This window comes from Theropithecus gelada, chromosome 15 (assembly GCF_003255815.1).
Source record: "Theropithecus gelada isolate Dixy chromosome 15, Tgel_1.0, whole genome shotgun sequence".
Classification (NCBI taxonomy): Eukaryota; Metazoa; Chordata; class Mammalia; order Primates; family Cercopithecidae; genus Theropithecus; species Theropithecus gelada.
The window spans coordinates 95,326,044-95,346,760 of record NC_037683.1 but is presented as its reverse complement, the minus strand read 5'-3'; the positions used below and the strand labels follow the sequence as shown (position 1 = coordinate 95,346,760).

Genomic DNA, 20,717 nt, shown 5'->3' with positions numbered 1-20,717 from the left:
TGTATTTATCACTGAGCAGCTTCCTGACTTGCTGGTTATCAAGTAGTTTTAGATGGTGTTTGAAGAGCACAGAGCTCCTCTGCCTTGAACATTTCTTTAGACCCATTGGTGACAGAAAATGTCTTTCTACTGCCCTGAAGCCTTTCTACATTATCACTGGAACTCTCTCTCTTAAGCCTTCACTTACAGCGAGCCCTAGCTTGCCTTATCGTCAGCTTTTGGCTGCAGGTACTGGCTAGTACAGTCTGTTTCTGACTGATTTTGCCTATGATGCTGTGTGGTGGGGGCAGAAAAGTCTGTCTGCCATCCTCAACTGTCTGGACTTTCTGTAAGCTCATGGTCAGTATCAGAGAATTCTCTTCTCAGGGCTCCCTGCCTTTCTTTGTCGACATGTGAGATGATGCAGTGAGGATGACCCAGGATGGGGAATGAGCTTCTTATTTCTAACTTTTCTCCATGAAAATCTGTAGTGCTTCTTCTAAGGGGTGTGGAGGCCCCATCTTTGGAATCTGTCTCCGTAAGGTCATGGTCAGTATCAGAAAATTGTCTTCTCAGGGTCCTCTGCTTTCTTTGCTGACAGGTGAGGTGACAGGGTGAGGACAATCCAGGACTGGAACTGAGCTTGTTGTTCCCAACTTTTCTCCTTGAAAACCTTCTTCTAAGGGGGATTGGAGACCCCATTTTTGGAATCTACACCAGAAATGGAGGAGACTGAGGAGGGAAGGTCGAAATGGGAAAAGGAATTGGAAAGGTCCTCTTTCAAAGTTAAATATTTCTATGGATTCATGGACTTTGCGGGGAAGGCCCCACAGAATCCTCATATGGAAAGATTTAATATGGGCTTCCAACATCTTTTGATTGTTGGAACTAAGGAATAAAATCTCCTGGGAAGTATCAACACGGTGGTCCTCACCCAGCAATGCTGCCAAATTTCGATGTTTTATTTGGCTGTGGGATTCCTCAGCAAGAGACATTGTCTGCTTGACTGAATGCCATGAACTATGCACAGTCCCAGGCATTCGACCCTCATTGATTTCCTCAAATTTCTTGCTCAAATGTACTGTCAGGGCATTTTCAAGTTGTTTCTGACCTAGGCTCTCCCCTGAATGATTCCCTGACAGATGCATCATATGAGTGTCCAGGTCTCTCTCAGAGTTAGACCTCGGATCCTCATCTGAAGATGTCTCTGGATCATGCAACAGATGATCTTTTGGGCCATTCTCCTGTCTGTATCCCCGATAATTCCCCCACATTCTCCAGGGAAAGCATATTTGAGCTCCTCTTGTGGAAGGTTCTAGGGATGCTTGATCCGAATTTCTTTAGAACATTGCAGCCCTGACTCTCAACCAAAGAGCTATGTAAGGGTCCATGATTGTTCTCTAACTCAGATATCTCCAAAATTTTTTTCTGAGGATGCAGCATTGACAGAGACTCATGAATTATGCGAGGCAGGCCCCAATTGCTCTGGATGAGTCTTTTTCGAAGTTGGTGCTCTGGTTTCTTCCTTAGCTCACAGCTGAATGGAAAATATCCAGGAATAATGGATATGGGAACATGGGCCTTAAAGGGCTGGCTGAACAATGCAAGACTGGGAGCTGGAGGACAAATGTCTTCCTGGGATTTTTTAACCAAAGAGGGTAAACCCCACACACCTTCCTGGACTTTCTGCAACACATTCCACTCCAGATGGCTAATTTCAGATGGCATAAGAGACTGTGCCTCATTCTGGGGTCTATGAAAACACACTCTACAGATCCAAATCAGGAATAGAGGACTAGGTAGTAGGGCCGGGAGTGGAGATTGATGTTGAGCCCTGGACTGGACCTGAGTGTGATGTGGGGACTGACCCCAGAGCAGGGTTTGAGGCAAGGGTAGAAGTTGGGTACTAGGCAAGGATAGAGGTTGGGGAGGGGGAAGTACTGGAGATTCTTGGGATATAGATGTATTTGTAATGCCATTGAAGAATACAAACATGGAGTAATGACCATGTTGGACAAGAACAGTAGGGTGCAGAGACTCACTGTGCAGAAGTGGGAGACCCCAGAAGAGCTGCACATATTTTTGCTCTAAATGGTCCTCAACGCACTTAGAACATGGGGCCTGCTGGTGGATGTGCAGCTGTTCTAGTTTGTCTTTACTGGCCCAAAAAGGAAGTGAGGCTGCCAAGTCTTGCTTATCTGCAATTGAGGCTAATATTTTCCGTGAAGAATTTAGTTGACAGTTCGGTCTACAGGGTTTTGGAAAAGATCCTGCTTTGTTTTCATTTTCTTTCCACATCAGGAAATCACCCCTTTTTTTGACTTGTCTCTCCAGGAGTTCCAGAATGTCATGGCTGAGAAATGATAGGTTAATAGGCTGTATGAGGTTGGCCACAGTGCCCCCCTATAGTGGCATCAGAATAGTGAAGGGTAAGAAGCTCTTGTACGAAATCAGATGGTGCAATAGTGGAGGGAAACAAGTCCTTCCATGAGGCTGCCACCAGTAGAATTCTGAAGATGCAGGGCATGAATGGTCAATGCCTCTGATTGTTGGGGCATATTCTGTCCCACCAGAGCTACCTAGAGATAACGTCTCTGGAAAAGGCTTCAATATTGTGGGACTTGCTTTAGACTGAGTTGCAGTGCAGTCCTGCAGTGGTAAAGCAGTTGGGTTTGGTGGTTCATGATGACAAGCACATGAATCAGTTGGATTCATGGCCTGGGAAACATTTGGTAAGGGGTTCATATCTTGGGATAGGGTGGAGCCAAATGAAAAGATGGTGTTCAGAGACAAACTGGCCTCAGGATGAAGATTGGGCTCCACTCTGTGAATGTGATGTGGTGGGAGAAGGGGAGAGGGAAGCTGTAGGGGTGGGGAATGGTCTAAGAGAAACTTGGAATCCAGGGGAGAAACAGGCTGTGGTGGCAGAGGGTGCCTCAGAGGTGAGGGTGAAAATAAGTCAGCTAAGGGGGTGATCGGGTCATGTGAGAAAATTAAGGAGGATGGTAGAGAGGGCTTAGGCCGAGGAGACAATATTAGGTCTTCTGGAGGAATTGCTGAGGGGCAGAAGACAGAGTGAACGATGACTCAGTCACAGAAGCTGCAGAAGCCAAAGGGGACACCGAGGGAGCAGCATCTTTCAGGGACTCCCGAGACAGCAGTCGCTGGATATCAGCAGTTGCTCTGTTACACACCTGACAGACAGGATCTGGGCATAATAGTCGACGAAAGCGGGTGGTATCATGATGCTGGCCCAGGGGACTGCAGGAAGCAGGAGGTCCAAAGCTGCAGCCAGAACCAGAACAAGGAAAGGAGGGTCTGTTAGCCCGGCAGGGGTGGAGCCCCCTGAATCCTGCTACCAGCTTCACATTGCCCCCTGCCCATGACCTCGCTATGTATTCTGTAGCCTCTCCCCAATGCATTCAATTCACATACCCATTCCTGTGGGGACCCACTTGCACAGCTACAGCAGGCTACAAGGAATCCCTGAAGTGAATAGAACATGCAAAAAGAAAAACAAGGAGGGTGGGGGAACAGGACAGAAGGGGAACGATTAATCACCTTTTCACAATAGAGAGCAGCTTCCTTTCCTCTTCTGCTTCCCTCTGGAAACTTTTCCGGTCTGGGAAAACAGTATGTTATATGCAATGAACATAGAGGCACAGGGCTCATACAGAAGTCACTCTGTGGAAGACCCTTGGGATATTAAACTCTGATAGCCCCAAGAATCAGTACAAAAGGGCAAATAGTCATTGATAATATTCACAGGTTCAATGGGCATCATTAGTAAAGTCCTTTCATATACATTACCCCATGTGATGCTCAAAACCACCATGTGAAACACAGACATCAGTGGTTACCTCCAGGAGGAATTTGAGCATTAAGGAAGTCAAAGTACTTATGCAAAGTTGTGAGACAGAAACTCTGACTCCAAGCCAACCAGTAGTCCTTCCTCGATATCTAACTTGGCCACCTATTGGGCAACACCCATTACTCAGGTCCATCACTCCATCATGCCCATGAAGGGGCAGAGCAGGGCCTGTGAGCATTGTCTCAGGTCTGATTGCTTTCCCATCAGCCTGTCTTCTGAGGGCTCTGTTTTCTAAGACTGTATCTAGTAACTGACATTCTAAGAAATCATGGGACTGACTCATCATGAAGGAGACAGGAAGGGTCACCCTTGAAGCTCAGGTAGAGCAGGCTGGCATTACCTTTAAATGTCCCACCTTTCCTTCTCCTCCTGGCTCTCCTTGATGCTGAGAAAAGAGAAAGATAATGACAGGCTGGGACTCACTTCTCTCACTCCTCTAGGAAGCACGTTCATTCATTATACAAGAATAAGATGACTCTGTAATTAATAGAAAAGTGTTCCTGTTATCAATTTTTGAAGGTGATAAAATATTTCTAATTTTTCCTTCTGTGAAAAACTCAAGAGGATTTTGTCTATGAGAGCCACACTTGATGTGCTCAGTTAGCAGTCCTCAAGGAGGGCACAGACTCAGAGGCCAACAGTCACATCTGTGCTCCCTCACAGGACAAGTGTCCCGCAGACAGAACTCTGGCTGCAGCCTCTGCTCAGAGACTCTCAGCATTACTCCCCTGATCAGCCCAACACGAAGGAAAATTTGGTCAAGTGACAGGTGACATGGGAATGTGACTCATGATCAAACTTTAGGAGAAACTGTTCTCTTTCAGAGAGCCCACATTTTCTAAATAATCTCATCTGGGACCACAGAATTACAGTGTTTGGGATTTTATCCTGGAACTCTCCACCACAGCCAGACAGGTAGTCTATGAGCTATAGATGGAAACCTTAGTCCTCCTGAACCCCTAAGTCTGCCCAACCTCTTCCATAGAAGAGTGAAGCTCTATCCTCTCTTCAGACTTCCCATCTAAGACCTCTCTGAACCAACCAAACTTATTTAAAAATGTGGGAATAGGATTGGGAAACAACAACAGGGCATCTCTCTTGGGTGTTCACCCACAGTCCCTTACCTTTTGGATGTCATGATTTTTCCCACGGGTTGACAAACACAGCATCGATACCACATAGAAAAAGTACAGCATAAACAACCCCAACCCACTCAAGTAGATGCAGTTGTGGTCAATATCCATCCAAGCAAGGTGAGTCAGGGCTCAGCCCTGTGTCAGTATAGCTGTTTAGAAAACAGAGGATATTCTCCATGCTTTGAATAGCATGACTTCTGAAGGTAACTGAGTGTTGTGGGTGCCCAGTCTCAACGATAGGCCCAGGCCTGCATCACAGAGCATGGAAGAGTCACAGAGGGTTTCTGAGGGTGGGGGTAGCAACAAGAGAAAGGTGTGTCCACAGCCCTGCCTTTTACCAGCCCAGCTGACTCCACCCCTCCTGGGCCCTCTAGGTCCCTCTGTCCTACCCTGCCACTCCATCTTTCTTCATGTCATATACTTACCTTAGTGGAATTTTCCATTGGTTCTAACAGTAAACCAGGTATTATCTGAGTCCCCCTTTACTGTTTGGAGCCCTTAACTTGGATCCCACCAACTACACTGCCTTGAAAGCCTGAAATACTGCCTGGAATATTTGTTGTACCCAGGCTTTGCTACTCTCAGGATCACATATGTCCTCAAATCCGTCTTATCTGCAGAATGTTTTTGCCTTACATTAACCCAGATATGAAACTTACATATCCTTTATACTTTCTTCATTTTGTGAATGTTGAACATTACATATTTTGTTTCGAAGTCAACCTTTACTATTTCCAATCAGAGGGACTGTCTCAAATGATTAAAACTAATGTCATCAAGGAAAAGAAGCTCACTGCCCAATTTGGGTTTTTGAGAAAAGATTTTTATTGTAAATTAACCAACAAGGAGCTAGGAGTCCAGCTCAAATCTGTCCTGTGTGCTGGCTTTCATGCAGTCATTTTATTAGAAAAGGTCTAGTGGGTGGCCTCTGGGATTAGTAGGTGATCGATGGCAGGAAATAGGTCTGGGACATCCTCAGGCATGCACAGTTTTGTTTAACGCTACCTCATGGATCACATGTGCACATTTTGGGGGAGTTAGTTTGAAACATGGTAGAAATTTGATCTGTGACTTCAGCAAGCTTGTTCTGTGCCAACTTCAGTTGGCCTTATTAGTTTTAATCCATTTTAGCCAGTTTTTTAATCTCACAAGCAGAGACAATTTTGGCGTTTTAGCAAGCTGTTGTTGTTTAATCTGCTATCCTGTAAACTGATGATTTTTGTCAGTCATTGGTTTTTTAACTCTCTGGAACATTGTTTAACTAATAATTCATTATTTAACATCTACAAAACTAAAACAAGTATAAAATAAATGTATATAATTAAAACTTCAAGGTTCTTGGGAGTGAATTTATAACACTCATTTTTCTGAAGTTAGTGACGCTTAAATTGTTCAAAGCCTTTTGGAACATGTTCTATACACAAACACACATACACATCGACCTAAAATGAAGAAGTTGAGGCAAAATTAATATAAATAGAAAATTCATTTGGGTCAAGCTTGAGGATCGCAACCTGGGAACACAGAGGCAAGTCACCCTAAACATAAACTGTAATTAGCAGCAGTTACAAATGGGTTTTTTAAGTCAAAAAAGGGGACAAGGAGTGGGCTGATACAAAGTTGTTATCAGGAATTCTCATTGGTTTACAGAAATGATTAGTGATTGGCTATACATTGTTAAGCTATAGGGGGTGGGTTATAGTGTCAAATGTGGCATTATTTGGTTAATGTCTAGCTACATGTGGCAATAGCAAGCAGCTTCAAGAGATGAATATGTAGCTCAAGGAGGAAGTATGGCCATGTTTGCTGTCTCATTTTAATGTCTCTCTAGGCCTGATAACTTAAAAGGACTCACATTCCTCAGATAAAAGTTCCTTTCTTTACAAACACACACACATACCCATCATGTGACAAATCAATCAGTATTTTCAAATCCAGAATCGATTATTTCCTCCTTTTATTTCAATCTCTTATTTGTCATTTGGACCCACATTTTCTAACTCTACCTCAAATACAGACAGTCCCAGCCCTCTACATCAATTTCATAACAAGTCTGTGAGTCCCTTCAACCAGATATACGTTACAGTGTGCTAAGCTATTGTGATGTGCCCTGTGCTGTAGCTCGGTAGCTAAGGTAGTGCCCTTTCACACTGGCAGTCAGATTCAATTCCCTACTTAGAAAGTAAGTTCTTTCTGGTTAAATATCTACATGACCTTGTATAGTCTCTGCTCCTCCACGGGCTATCTTAAATTTTCCTTTCTCTGAGCACCTGGGAGGTTACTTTTGGTAAAGTTCAAAAGCCAGAAATATCAGCCATTTGGCCTGGCTAAAATAAGGTAATAAGAAATTTATTTAAAAGACTTTATTAAAGAATACTGTGGTTAAAAGTCGGCTTACTTAAAAGTGGATATTTAAGCTCTAAAAGCCTGGGCTCCTTGGGAAAAACAGGAGGCACCAGAGACCCCTTTCATGGCCCTGTTCTTCCAAGGACTCCACCATAAAGCCAGTAAGCAATTAAGAAACTTAAAAACTGGCAAATGAAAAATCTTACAACTACTGTAGTAATCTTCTTCTCTCTGTCTGTCTGTGTAATTATACATGTGTTATGTGTAATGTTTATATAAAAGAGCTCTAATTAATTGGCTTAAGCAAAAACAAGCACTTAAATCAAATATTTTGAAAGCAAAATAAAAACTGTAATGCCTTTTAGTTCATGTGATTTTAGTAATCTTTGGGAAATAAAAACTGCTTTAAAGATTATTGATAAAATAACGACATTTTGCCCTGGCGCAGTGGCTCACGCCTGTACTCCCAGCACTTTGGGAGGCCGAGGCGGGCAGATCACAAGGTCAGGAGATGGAGACCATCCTGGCTAACACGGTGAAACCCCATCTCTACTAAAAATACAAAAAAATTAGCCAGGCATGGTGGCAGGCGCCTGTAGTCCCAGCTACTTGGGAGGCTGAGGAGGGAGAATGGTGTGAACCCAGGAGATGGAGTTTGCAATGAGCCCAGATCATGCCCCTGCACTCTAGCCTGGGTGACAGAGAGAGACTCCATCTCAAAAATAAATAAATAAATAAATAAATAAATAAATAAATAAATAAATAAAATAAAGACATTTTGTCTAAACTATGCAGGTTGGATATTAGGTTTGCTAAATGCTTTAAGGTCATAAGCTACTTTGACTTTTGAAAATTGTTCAATTTATTTTGGAGATGTTATATTCTAAATAAGGCCTGGGGATTTATGGAATTAACCATGCCCCTTAGCTATGCAAAGAAGGTTATAAAGAAAAGAGATTTTATATAAGAAAGGATGTCGTATGGTAAATTCTTGTCCTGAAGTAAAATGACTGGTTGTTTAAAAAGAGAGATATTTAGGGCAAGTCAGAAAGTCTAAATATGTTGTACATGGTCTGTGTAAGTCATGAAAGAATTTATGAAAAAGCATTTATGCCAGAAATGTTTAGGGCACGTCAGAAAGTCTAAATATGTTGTACATGGTCTGCGTAAGTCGTGAAAGAATTTATGCCAGAAACGTCGTACAATTTAAAGGTGATTAGGCCTCCTAAATGCTTCATAAAATGCCACTATGACTCTTAACTGGACAGCTTGCCTTGCATGTTTTACAGCTTGGTAAGGCCTGAGACACATGGAGTTAGATGTTGGAAAGAGTCAGGCCTTATCTGCATTTCTGTCTGGGTCCTAGGCTCCACACCTACTACGTAATTGAAATCCCTTACTCACCAAGGTTTTCACCAAAAGTAAAAGTTGCTAAGAGTTAACATTGTAATATGTAATTGAGACTGCTGAAAAAATAGGTTTAGATTCAGGGTGTGTAAGGAGAATGAAATGTGTTTTTTGTAAGAGATTATATGAAGGTATGAGAATGTAAATTTTTGCCTAGGTTAGAAGGTTAAAAGATTGTTTTAAATTAAGTAAAGCTAAAGGTTTGAACAAGTTGTGGAAAGTTTATGAAAAATTGTAAGAGATTCTATGTGTGAACAAATTGGCTAAAGTTAAAATGGCATTTTTCAATTTTTTCCATAAATTGGACATTGGAATAAAAACACAATAGAATTTTCTTAGAACATTGTTCTGCTCTGAGAAAAAAAAAAATTGTAAAGTGTTATAAAAGGCTTACAAAAATCTTACTTTATGGTCAAATTAGTTAAAAGTGAATAGATGTTATTAAAAACTAGCTTTAACATTAAAAATACACTAATGAAAACATAAAATTTGGATTTTCTCTTTTAAAAAGGATTTTTGTGTAATATTAAAACATGAAAGTTTTTTGTTTACCTTTTAAGTAAACTACAAAGGACAAAGCAGGGAAGGGAAGGAAAGAAGAGAGAATCAGTTAGCCTCATGCAATCTTCATTGGGTCTTGTTTGGGAAGCTGAGTCTCTTCTCTATCAGAATGATGCTTTTCCTTTGAAAAAAGTTTTCAGTTATCTTTTTGGCTAAATGAATAACTTATGGTAACCTAAGATTCTATTTTATAATAGCCAACGTTTTAAACCTGTGGTATTTAACAAACCTTTCAAAATCAAGCTCTAGACTATCATGCTAAATCAGTCAATACTAAAATTGTTTAAATATACAATTTGAATGAACTCCATGGTCTAAGTCAAATTACCTATGATAACCCATTAGTTATCAGTGCTATGTACCCAAATTGGAGAAACAACTGGTATTCAAGAGGACATAAGTCCATTGTTAAGCATGGACTCATGAAGAAACAGGACAGCTGCCTTGTCCTTCCTGAGTCCTTAAAGCTTTTGTTATTAAAGGCTCTGCATTCCATGACTCATCATGGAAGAGATAAAATAACCCAAATTGAATATATTGATGTGATGACTTGTAAATTGCAGAAATAGCTTAAAACCAATGTTTGGTTCCATATTCCTGGGAAGACAATCAAAGCTTCAGGTACATTTGGCTACTTGATGGGCCATATAAACATTTATAAAGGGATTTCATTCAACTGTCATTTTCAATGCATGTTTTCTCGTTGTATAAAAGCCTTCCCATGCAAGAGGGCTGATGTTACAACAGTAGATTATTATGCTACAGTGTATTTTCACCAGGTAAAGAAAGCTTTTTATGGTTCACTGAGGACAATCCCTTCACAATCTAGAACTGAAGATGGGATATTCTGAGACTATCAGAGAAAGACTGTCCTTGACATCCACACTACAGCAAAACTGGAGCCTTGAACCTTGGGTTCATAATCTCACAGCTGAGAAGAGTTCCGCCACACTCCTGGAACTGTATATCCATTGGAACTTTTAAGGTAAAACCAACCAGGAAACTTTCTCCCCAGAAGAAGATGGCATCCCTGATGTGAACAGCTTTTCCCAAGATCACGGATCAAGACTTCTACAATCACGAGACTCTTGTCTTTGAAAACTTTTTCTGTGTTTATGCCTCTATGAACAATAGAAATGAAAAAGAGGTCTATTATGTAAACTTACAGGGTATACTTTTATTTGTGAATGGTTTTGCAGCCAGCCTTATATGTGAATAAACTTGTACTTTAACAGATAGAAGATGAAGGCCCAATGTAGGTGAGAAAGTTTAGTGGTTCATACATTGCTTCATAATCAGTCAAAACTCCTTTTAACACACATCACGGATTAAAGAGAACATTGCCAGGAGGCCTTCACTCTTCTAAAAGGACATCATTTGTTAGTTTCTTTTTCTGTGACTTAGAATAAAAGAAACAGTAATTAGAAATGTCTCCCTCATAATAGGCTCTACAGCAAATTCTACTTTAAAGGCTATCATTACACAACAGACTTTAAATTCTCTCCTGAAAGTTATGCTAAATAATAGAACTGGCTAAACAGAAAAGTGCCTGCACAGCTGCTGACACTCGTGGCCTATGGAGAAACACATCAAATTTAGATTATAAAAATTCAGTTTCAGGGGATTAATGAAAAATCCACTTGGTCACATGAGTAGACTCTTCAGCTAGGTCATTCTTTAATCTATTTAATTTTATGTCGTTTGGTTTATGGGGGCCCTGGGTAAGGGCCCATACTCCAAACTCTTGGTATTATCCTCCCAGTAGCCATAACAGTCTCCCTGGTGTGGTGTATTCTCTCAAAAGTTTTAAATGTTTGCATGCAGCCATCTCTAGAACACCAAATGTTCTTTCTTCAACTGGAATGAAAAAGGTGAAAGAAATGTGTGACTACGAGGACACCATAACCTATGAATAACATGCTGAGACCAGAAACCAAAGTGATGGTAACTGAGAGTGGCACTAAGGCCCTAAGTTTTGGTCACATTCTCACTTACGTGAGAACCTGGCCAAAGAGGGGGAAATTTTTTTAAAATAAAATTATGGGAGGCCATTATTTTGGACTGAGCTCATGCACTTGGCCCCAACAAACCAAACCAAAGGAAAATGAAGTCACTCATGCTAAATGTGACATAATCAAACTAAGGCTTTTAAAAAAAAAAAACTGATCCTATGACAGACAGGGTTTTGCTTTTCTCCTATAAACAGGATGCTTCAGTGTAAGGCGGTACCCTCTACTCAGTCTTTATTCTCTCCTTGTAAAATCCACTGTTTTTCTCTTTCCCAGTGGTTTCAAAACCGTATGAGTACATTTACAATCGTGATAGTAACATCAATCTCTCAAAATTGAGAAAATGACCAAAAGGGGGGAATTTTTAAAGCAAACTAAATATGGCCTGAGAAGGACTCCACATTTCTATATTTGAGTCCTCGTAGATGAACTGTAACCTAGCTTAATAGTCAGAAAAATTGAAAACCTAGCTCAGTAGTATACACCTGTAACAACAGCTGAGTGTTGGCCAATCCCAGCGGACATACTTCAACCACTCATAGCCTGCTGAACATTCAAACTGCATTCAAATAAGGCAAATGCCAAGCTATAACCAATCTCATTGTTTCTGTACCTCACTTCCAATTCCTGTGTGTCATTTTACCTTTTTTGTCTATAAATTTGTTCTAACCACAAGGCACCCCTGGAGTCTCTGTAAATCTGCTGTGATTCTGGAGGCTGCCAGATTCATGAATCATTCATTGCTCAATTAAATTCCTTTAAATTTAATTTGGCTGAAGTGTTTCTTTTATCAAAGTAGAGAGTTCATTTGGGTCAAGCTTGAGGATTGCAACCTGGGAACACAGATGCAAGTCGCCCTAAATATACACTCCAATTAGCAGCAGTTACAAGTGGGTTTTTAAAAGTCAAAAAAGGGGACAAGGGGTGGGCTGATACAAAGTTGTTATCAGGAATTCTCATTGGTTTATAGAAATGACATTGGTTAGTGATTGGCTATACATTGTTAAGCTATAGAGTGTGGGTTATAGTGTCAGGTGTGTCATTATTTGGTTAATGTATAGCTCCATGTGGCAATAGCAAGCAGTTTCAAGAGATGAATAAATACCTCAAGGAGGAAGTAGGACCATGATTCCTGCCTCATTATAATGTCTCTCTAAGCCTGATCATTTAAGAGGACTCACGGTCCTCAGATAAAAGTTATTTTCTTTACAAACACACCCACACACCCATCCTGTGACAAATCAATCAGTATTTTCAAATCCAGAATCAATTAGTTCCTTCTTTTATTTCAATCCCTTATTTGTCATTTTGACCCCACATTTTCTAACTCTACCTCAAACACAGACAGCTCCAACCCTCTACATCAATTTGGTAACAAGTATGCAACTCCCTTAAACCAGGGATCGGTTACAGTGCCTTAAGTTATTGTGATCTAAGAAACCAAAATAGATGCCCTTTTATCAACTAAGACTAACCCTAAGGTTAAGGAAACAAAGTTACCTATGGGTAGAGGGTTCAGGGCCTGGATGGCATGGCAAATTTCTAACTTACTATAATTAAACTCCCTCTAACCAAACCAGCTATCAGCTCTGATTGGACAGAGGACCGGCCTTACAAACATTCTTTTCTGATAAGCTATTAATATTAGACTGCCAGTTTCTACCAGCTTATAGAGGCTGCACACAAACCACATTTGTGTCCTGTAGTTCACCTTATGATGTAAAGGGCCAAATTCTACCTCATTTTAGTGCTAAACCCCATTCCAAAGTGAACATGGGATGTATGCTACGTATGTTCACTCATTATAGTGTGCCCGGCTCCCACATTAATATGTATAGCTTTTCCCCCAAACTTGTTGAATATGTATGAATATGAATATGAAACCCAACCTGTCCTTCCCCTATTCCAACAGAGAGCACCTTCAGTTCACACTGGATGCTTTCCCTTCCTGGCTTGCAAACTGATGACAGCAATGAGGCTCTCCTTTCTACTATTTAGCCATCTTGGTGGTCTTTTGGATGATACACTGATGCCATCAGTCTTTGGTAGCAGAGTGGGACCCAGGCGTGTCAAAGCCTTAGAACAGAATGGGGTCTTAAGCAACCTCACCTGATTACACTGTGGGCCATGTAAATATGATCTTTTCCTGGGTGCCTTGGCATCCAAAAATACTTTAGAGCATCTGCTCTATATTCTATATAATCTATATAATCACTTCTGCAAATGTCCGACTACCTGTCATACTTTATTCAGGCTCATCTTGTCAGGTTTAAATGATCCCAATATCCCCCATCCCTGACCCATCTTCCTACACATTCTTTTCTTTTTTTTTTTTTTTTTTNTGTTGCTAAGAATGGTAATTTAGTTGAGATACAGACTCAAACTCTGTGTGAAAAGAAACCTAGCAGCATTATAAGTTTTATTTTTTTTTTTTTTTTTTTTTTTTTTTTTTGAGACGGAGTCTCGCGCTGTCGCCCAGGCTGGAGTGCAGTGGCGCGATCTCGGCTCACTGCAAGCTCCGCCTCCTGGGTTCACGCCATTCTCCTGCCTCAGCCTCCCGAGTAGCTGGGACTACAGGCGCCCACCACCGCGCCCGGCTAATTTTTTGTATTTTTAGTAGAGACGGGGTTTCACTGTGGTCTCGATCTCCTGACCTTGTGATCTGCCCGCCTCGGCCTCCCAAAGTGCTGGGATTACAGGCGTGAGCCACCGCGCCCGGCACATTCTTTTCTAAACTCTTTATCATGACAGCTGTCCTCTGAACTGGCTCTTGGCTTCTCATGTCTTTCTTAAACTATGAAGCCCTTTATTTGACACCCATGGGCCACCACTGCTACTTGATCTCTTCTGAAGGGGTAAGACAGCCTTCAACTCAGGCCAGGTCTCCTTTCAATTATACAGGAGCAGGTAACCTGCCTTGAGGATAAAATCTGCCAAAAGATGCCCCTTCCTCTTCTCTTTGATATGCAGCCTCAGCCAAGTTTTCATCTAATAAATATTTGCTGCTGGAAACTAGGAGACACAAGCATCTGTAAGCCACGGGCTCTGCCCTTCACCTCCTGGTGCAGTTAGAGCAATTAGTTCTACACAGCTCAAGACTTATACAAACATACAGGAGAGGCATTTACAATCGCCAAGCAATCTCTGGAACAGATCAGATACTGTGGGTCATAACTCCTCAGACACATCTTGCTCTTTAGCAAAAAATCCCTGCACGTGCACCTCTCCAATTTTCTGATACAAATTAGTAATTATTTGAGAAGATGGTCAAAGAACAGCTTCTCTCTTTTAAAATGTCATTCATTGGCTAGATGTCTTTACAAACATATGTGTGCCCACTGTTGAAAGCTTCAAGAAGTTTCAGTAAAAAGGCTTTTCCCCAAATGCTAGTAAGATTCCCTTTCTGAACCTGGTAGAAGCTCCTTCAAAATTTAAAGGAACAAGAGACTAGAGATATATTTATTTTCTTTTTTTGTACCACCAACAGTAAATTCCATTGACATTGAGTGGCAGTGCTTCACACCACTTATCCTTTCTGCACTAGCACCAACTATAAACAATAAATTTTTCTACTTTATGAAGAATTCTACTTCCAGCCATCTGAGTACATTTTCACAACCTATGAGGTTAGCAGGTCAGGTATTGTGCCTGTTTTTGTTTTTTTCTCTTTTAATTTGTTTTTATTGTAACAGGCATTTAGATTTTCTCTGAATATTATGCCTGTTTTATCAATGAATGCAACCAAAGCTCAGAGAGGGTAAGTGACTTCTCTCGATCAGACAGCACGCAAATATTAGAGCTCTAATGAATAAATTCTCTACATTCTGTATGCTTCTACTTTAAACAATATTAACACATAATTTTGTAAAATTAAAAGTATCCCCTAATCCTAAAATTAAAGCAGTTGTATAGCTAAGAATATTCACTTTGCCCATTAAATGCTAACAAATTTGAGAAGTAACGAAAAGCTATTTTTGGTACTCTATCACCTCTTAGGTAACTTTTTCTTTCCACACTTAGCATCGTTGTCTTTATAGGGTTTGTTGTTGTTTTTTTCCCATCCTTGCTTTCAAGAACTATATTACATATGACTCCCAGTAATGTATAAAATTAAAGTTTGAAATGTCATCCCTCCCAGGAAAACATTTCACACATTCTGCATATATCTACCTCCAAGCCTTATAATAAGCTCTTACCAGAGGATTTTAGGCAGCCCTTGGGAGGTGGCAGAGGTGGCTTCTTGTAGAGTGGGACTGTCTCACCACTACCCCATGACATCCTCCCAATTTACCTACATCGCCACCCAGAAGTCTGTTCTTGGATTTCACACTGCACTTGGTTATATTGTCTCCAAGAAGGAGTCTTTTCCAAAAACTGTACTACAGTAATATGCTGCCATTTGAGGATACTCAGTATACACGGCAATGAAGTTACATTTTGTCTAAGCTTGTTGCTCTCTGAGATTTTTGTAGTACAACCAACCATATTAGAATCTCTATGAAATGAGAGCTTTGGGGTCTAAATGCACTTTTCATCAAGTCTCTGGGTGCCTCACTTTGCCCTCTTGCCAACACTCTCAAACTTAGCCCTTGAAATCACCCAGAATGATGATGTATAATAATTAACATTTAAGAGTAATGAACACCTAGTCGGGCGCGGTAGCTCACGCCTGTAATCCCAGCACTTTGGGAGGCCGAGGAGGGCAGATCACGAGGTCAGGAAATGGAGAGCATCCTGGTTAACACAGTGAAACCGTGTCTCTACTAAAAATATAAAAAATTAGCCGGGCATGGTGGTGGGCTCCTGTAGTCCCAGCTACTCGGGAGGCTGAGGCAGGAGAATGGCTTGAACCCAGGAAGCGGAGGTTGCAGTGAGCTGAGATCACGCCAATGCGCTCCAGCCTGGGCGACAGAGCGACACTCCGACTCAAAAAAAAAAAAAAGAAGTAATAAACACCTTATATTTTTGAGGTTCTATTCTTAGTAAGTCAGAAAAGGGTGTCGAAAGGGGAAAGGCAATCCACACAGAGAACATGAACAAATCTACAATATCTAGAAAAGTGCATGTCTGGTCAAACTAAAGCATAAGATATGTGCCTGAGCATGAGCCTAGCAAAAAAATCAGCTGAAAAAGTAGAAGGGGATCCAATTGTGAAAGACTTTAAATGACAAAGTAAGAAGCTTGACCTTTGTACTGAGGGCAGTGGGAAGCCAACTTTTCTATACCATAAGAACAGCACACTCAGCTCTGTGTTTTGGAAAGATGACTAGCAAATAGAAGCTGGTGAGAGTTCATGGGGAAGCATACAAACTAATTACTGTATCACATAATACTCTTTCTCCAGGCAATGATATGAAACCAGATGAATTCTGGTTTATACAAAAATGTTAACTTATGGGCTTTTATTTCTCCACAATAGAAGAGTAGATCCAGCTTCTCACTTACTCTCCCTTGGATCTGCCTTCTTAGTATTCACTCATTCTCAGCCCATGTCTCTGGTGGCCAAAGACGGCATCCAGCCAGGAGAAAGGAGAATCATTATCCTGGCATTCCCAAGTAAAGTCCCAACTTTGAGGGTCCAGGACCAGCTTAGGTTATAAGAACACTCCTGAAATAATCACTGGTAACCAGAAGCACTAATGGTCTAGCTAAGTCAGGCTACTCAAAGCGTGATCTGTGGACCAGTCCTTGCACACATTTTGTGACTGTGTGTGACAAGATGAATATAGAAATTGAGAGTGGCTAGAAATTTTACTGCAATTTGACAGGGCAATTCAATCTGATAATAAAAAATTGAGGCTAATATTCCGCATGTCTTTTTGTGTGTGTGTCTTTTTTTTTTTTTTTTTTTTGAGACAGAGTCTTGCTCTGTCACCCAGGCTGGAGTGCAGTGGCCGGATCTCGGCTCACTGGAAGCTCCGCCTCCTGGGTTCACACCATTCTCCTGCCTCAACCTCCCAAGTGGCTGGGACTATGGGCACCCGCCACGACGCCTGGCTAATTATTTGTATTTTTAGTAGAGATGTGTTAGCCAGGATGGTCTCAATCTCCTGACCTCATGATCCGCCCTCCTTGGCCTCCCAAAGTGCACGGACCACAGGCATCAGCCACCACGCCCAGTCTTGTGTATCATTTTCTTCATTGATTCATTTTTGTTGTATTTTACACAAGTATCAATCCACAGTGGATGCAGGGGTTTTAGAATCTGTGGTTTAATGTACATGCTCCACTGTGAAGCCTTGGTGTATGGTTAATTTTATGAGTTAACATGAGGGAAAGAAGAATTTGCCCTTTTTTTCTACCTTCCTGCCTGAGCTAGGGCATCAATCTTCTCCTGCCCTCAGACTGAGACTTATACCATGGGGCCCTTTGGTTCTCAGGCCATAGCTTATATATATCTTACTGGTTCTGTTTTTCTGGAGAACACTGACTAATACAGTAAGGATGCGTCAGGGTCCTGGAAGCACATGGGGAGAACGCTGGGGAAACCTTTCCCTCTGGCTATCAGAAAGGACTAAAACAAATGTCCACTAGAATCCTGGGGCTCTCCCAGCTTATTTTCTCCCTCCTATTTTCTCATGCTTTCCTCCACAGTCACCCATCCTTAGTCCAAGTCTGGTAAAAATTTACTCTGCAAAAGCTTTGGCTATGGCCATTATAATAAGCTAAACATTACATGGCCATTCACCCACCTTCCCATTGGAACTATATTGCTGGAATCAAAGTATCCAAATGGCTCTCCTAAGCCATTAAGAGCAAAACAACTCTGAGCCAGACTAACACGAGGTAATTACTAAATGGAGTCAAATTCCTTTGCTATGTTCTTGGCACTGAGGTATGGAAACTCCAGAGTCCCATAAGACGTCTGAAGAAAAAAAAAATGTTCAAGACAAATTTCAGAGATTGGAGTTTCTCATTAAAAGCACGTTTTAGGAAATTGTTTTAGGTTAACCTGCTAAAGCAGTTGTATGGGGAAGAAATGTGTGCAGCTCTTTGGAAACTTGAGGTTTTCATTTCTCTTTTGAAATAAAATGGAAACAATAAAAACACAATTAAAAATAAAATTTAAAAAAAAAACAGAATCTAAGAGTATTTTGTTTCTTTTTCTAATTAAAGCTCTGCAATTAAAGTTTCACTGGAGAGCAACCTGTGTTTTTAATCTCACTGTCCATGAAGGGCTAATACGGACAACAGGAGGTGAGATGTCTGCTACACTCTTGGAAGTGACCTTGGAGAACTTTCCAGTCTGACTGAGAAACCTCGTCTGCTTTCTCACTTTACAAATTGGAAACTGAGGCCAAGACAGATTTAATTCTTTTCTCCTTAATTCATTGTTGCATGCACATGTGCGCGTGTGTCTGTATGTGTGTTTTCTCTCAGGGACCTTGGAAACTGGATGTCTGCACAGTTTTAACATAATTTAGACACAGAATATGAGATTTCTTCTTTTCCAAGGCCCTAAATCACCTGCCAGGACCAAGACGAGGACTCAAAAAGCATCAAGTTTTATCTAGTGTTGCCTTGAAATACATAATTTTTGCCTAAGTGAACTTCACAAACAATTAAGATGGTATTGCTTTTTGTGAAAATCTAACTAAAATCTAGCTGAAAACGTATGCAAATCCAACTGAAACGTGACTTACATCACTCAAGATTCTCACACCTAGAAAGACGTAAGATCAGCTTGGGAAGGTAAGTTCACCTCATGTGCCAATTCTAATAATGGTGGCTATCTGGGCACATTTGAAGGATTCTGAGGGTCTGTCTGAAAAAAAAAAAAATGCAGTGATCTGTTAGTGACATCTGGTAGGAGAAGGGAGGAAAGAGGTCAGACTGATAATAAACTTGCTACATATTTGCCACCTTTGGCTTGGATATTAAGGAAACTACCCAAGATTATTTTTTCTGAGCCCTTTCCAATGCTTACTCAAACAAGGTATTAAATACATCAATTTAAAAAAATTACATTCCAGTCATTTCTCAAATTTACATATGTAGGCAAAGTCAACCAAGAGCATTCAAACAAGAGTAGAAAAAGTACAGAGTGCAGGCTACATTGCTTCCCAAACACTTCCTTTTTTTTCATGTAATAACAAATTGCAAAACAGAATTTGCCTGCTGGAAGAGTGAGTGGAGAATACAAATATCCCCAGCATCCTGGCTTAGCTATTTCTTGGCCGTGCTGCCCAGCACCTGACACTGGGGCGTCCTTAGAAATACTTTTGGGAGATTAGGCATGAAAATTATCTTTGTAAAGCAAAAGTTGCATTGGTCTCTTCCCATCCCTGGATTGCTGGAATGAGAACACAGGCAACCCTTTGGAGGGCACCAAGAGCAGGGTCTGCCCTATTGACACAGATATTTCTGAGAATCCATCTAAAATTGTCGTTATTTAAAAAATCATTCAGCCAGGCACGATGGCTTGCACCAGCACTTTGAGAGTCCGAGGTGGGTGGATCACTTGAGGTCAGGAGTTCGAGACCAGCCTCTGCAACATGGTAAAACCTTGTCTCTACTAAAATAACAAAAATTAGCCAGGTGTGGTGGCATGTGCCTGTAGTCCTAGCTGCTTGGGAGGCTGAGGTGGGAGGATCATTTAAGTCCAGGAGACGGAGGTTGCAGTGAGCTGAGATCATACCACTGCATTCATTCCAGCCTGGTCAACAGAGCTAAACCCTGTTTCAAAAAATTAATTAATTAAATTAAATTTTAAAATCACCCAATGGCTGGTTTTCAATGATTCTTTCCTGTAATATTTAAGATTTTGAGAGGGGCGCCCATGATTATTTTTACAGCTCGATTAGGTTCTTTCCTTCATTTGAACCTGAGCTCTTCTTTCCAACAAGACATAGTGTGATATACACTGAAGATACAAAGGGAAATAGGAGATAGTCTGTGCTTTCAAGGAGTTCAAGCCTAATTAATTAATGGCCAAAGAATATATAGAAACATATCTTAGTCCAATATCAGCAAATATTTTCTGTAAAGGGTCAGATAGTCAAAGCTGTCAGTGCTGTGGGTTATCAGACTCTGTGGCAACTACTCAGCTCTGATGCTGTAGCATAAAAGCAGCCACAGCCAATCCTTTAAACAAATGGCATGGCTAATTTCTAATAAAAATGTATTTACAGAGAAATTCTGCTAGCCAGATTTGAACTACTGTTTACTGTCCCCTGACTTAAGACTCTACTAGGTGAATCATAGAACTTGAGCATCTCTCAGGGGAAGAGGTTAAAAAATGGGCAGATCAGTTTTTGGTTAGTGTGGTGGCTTGAATAATGACATATTTATCCATAGGTGGTGATTTTTTAATTTACTGAAATCCCAAAGAAGATCTATGACATCTCTGGTGAATCTGTGAGAAAATAACGTAGTTACATTTCCTAATAGAATGGTTTTATTCATTTA

At 40.9% G+C, this 20,717-nt stretch overlaps 1 protein-coding gene across 1 annotated transcript; it reads right to left on the bottom strand.

The window, feature by feature from the left end:
* Nucleotides 1–551: 551 nt before the first annotated feature.
* On the bottom strand, nt 552–5,164 carry LOC112607753 (spermatogenesis-associated protein 31D3-like). Its single transcript, XM_025358886.1, is given in 9 exon segments — nt 552–1,247; nt 1,249–2,374; nt 2,376–2,466; nt 2,469–3,044; nt 3,047–3,264; nt 3,541–3,601; nt 4,191–4,228; nt 4,961–5,094; nt 5,096–5,164. Coding segments are annotated over 9 exon segments (3,009 nt in total).
* Nucleotides 5,165–20,717: the final 15,553 nt, after the last annotated feature.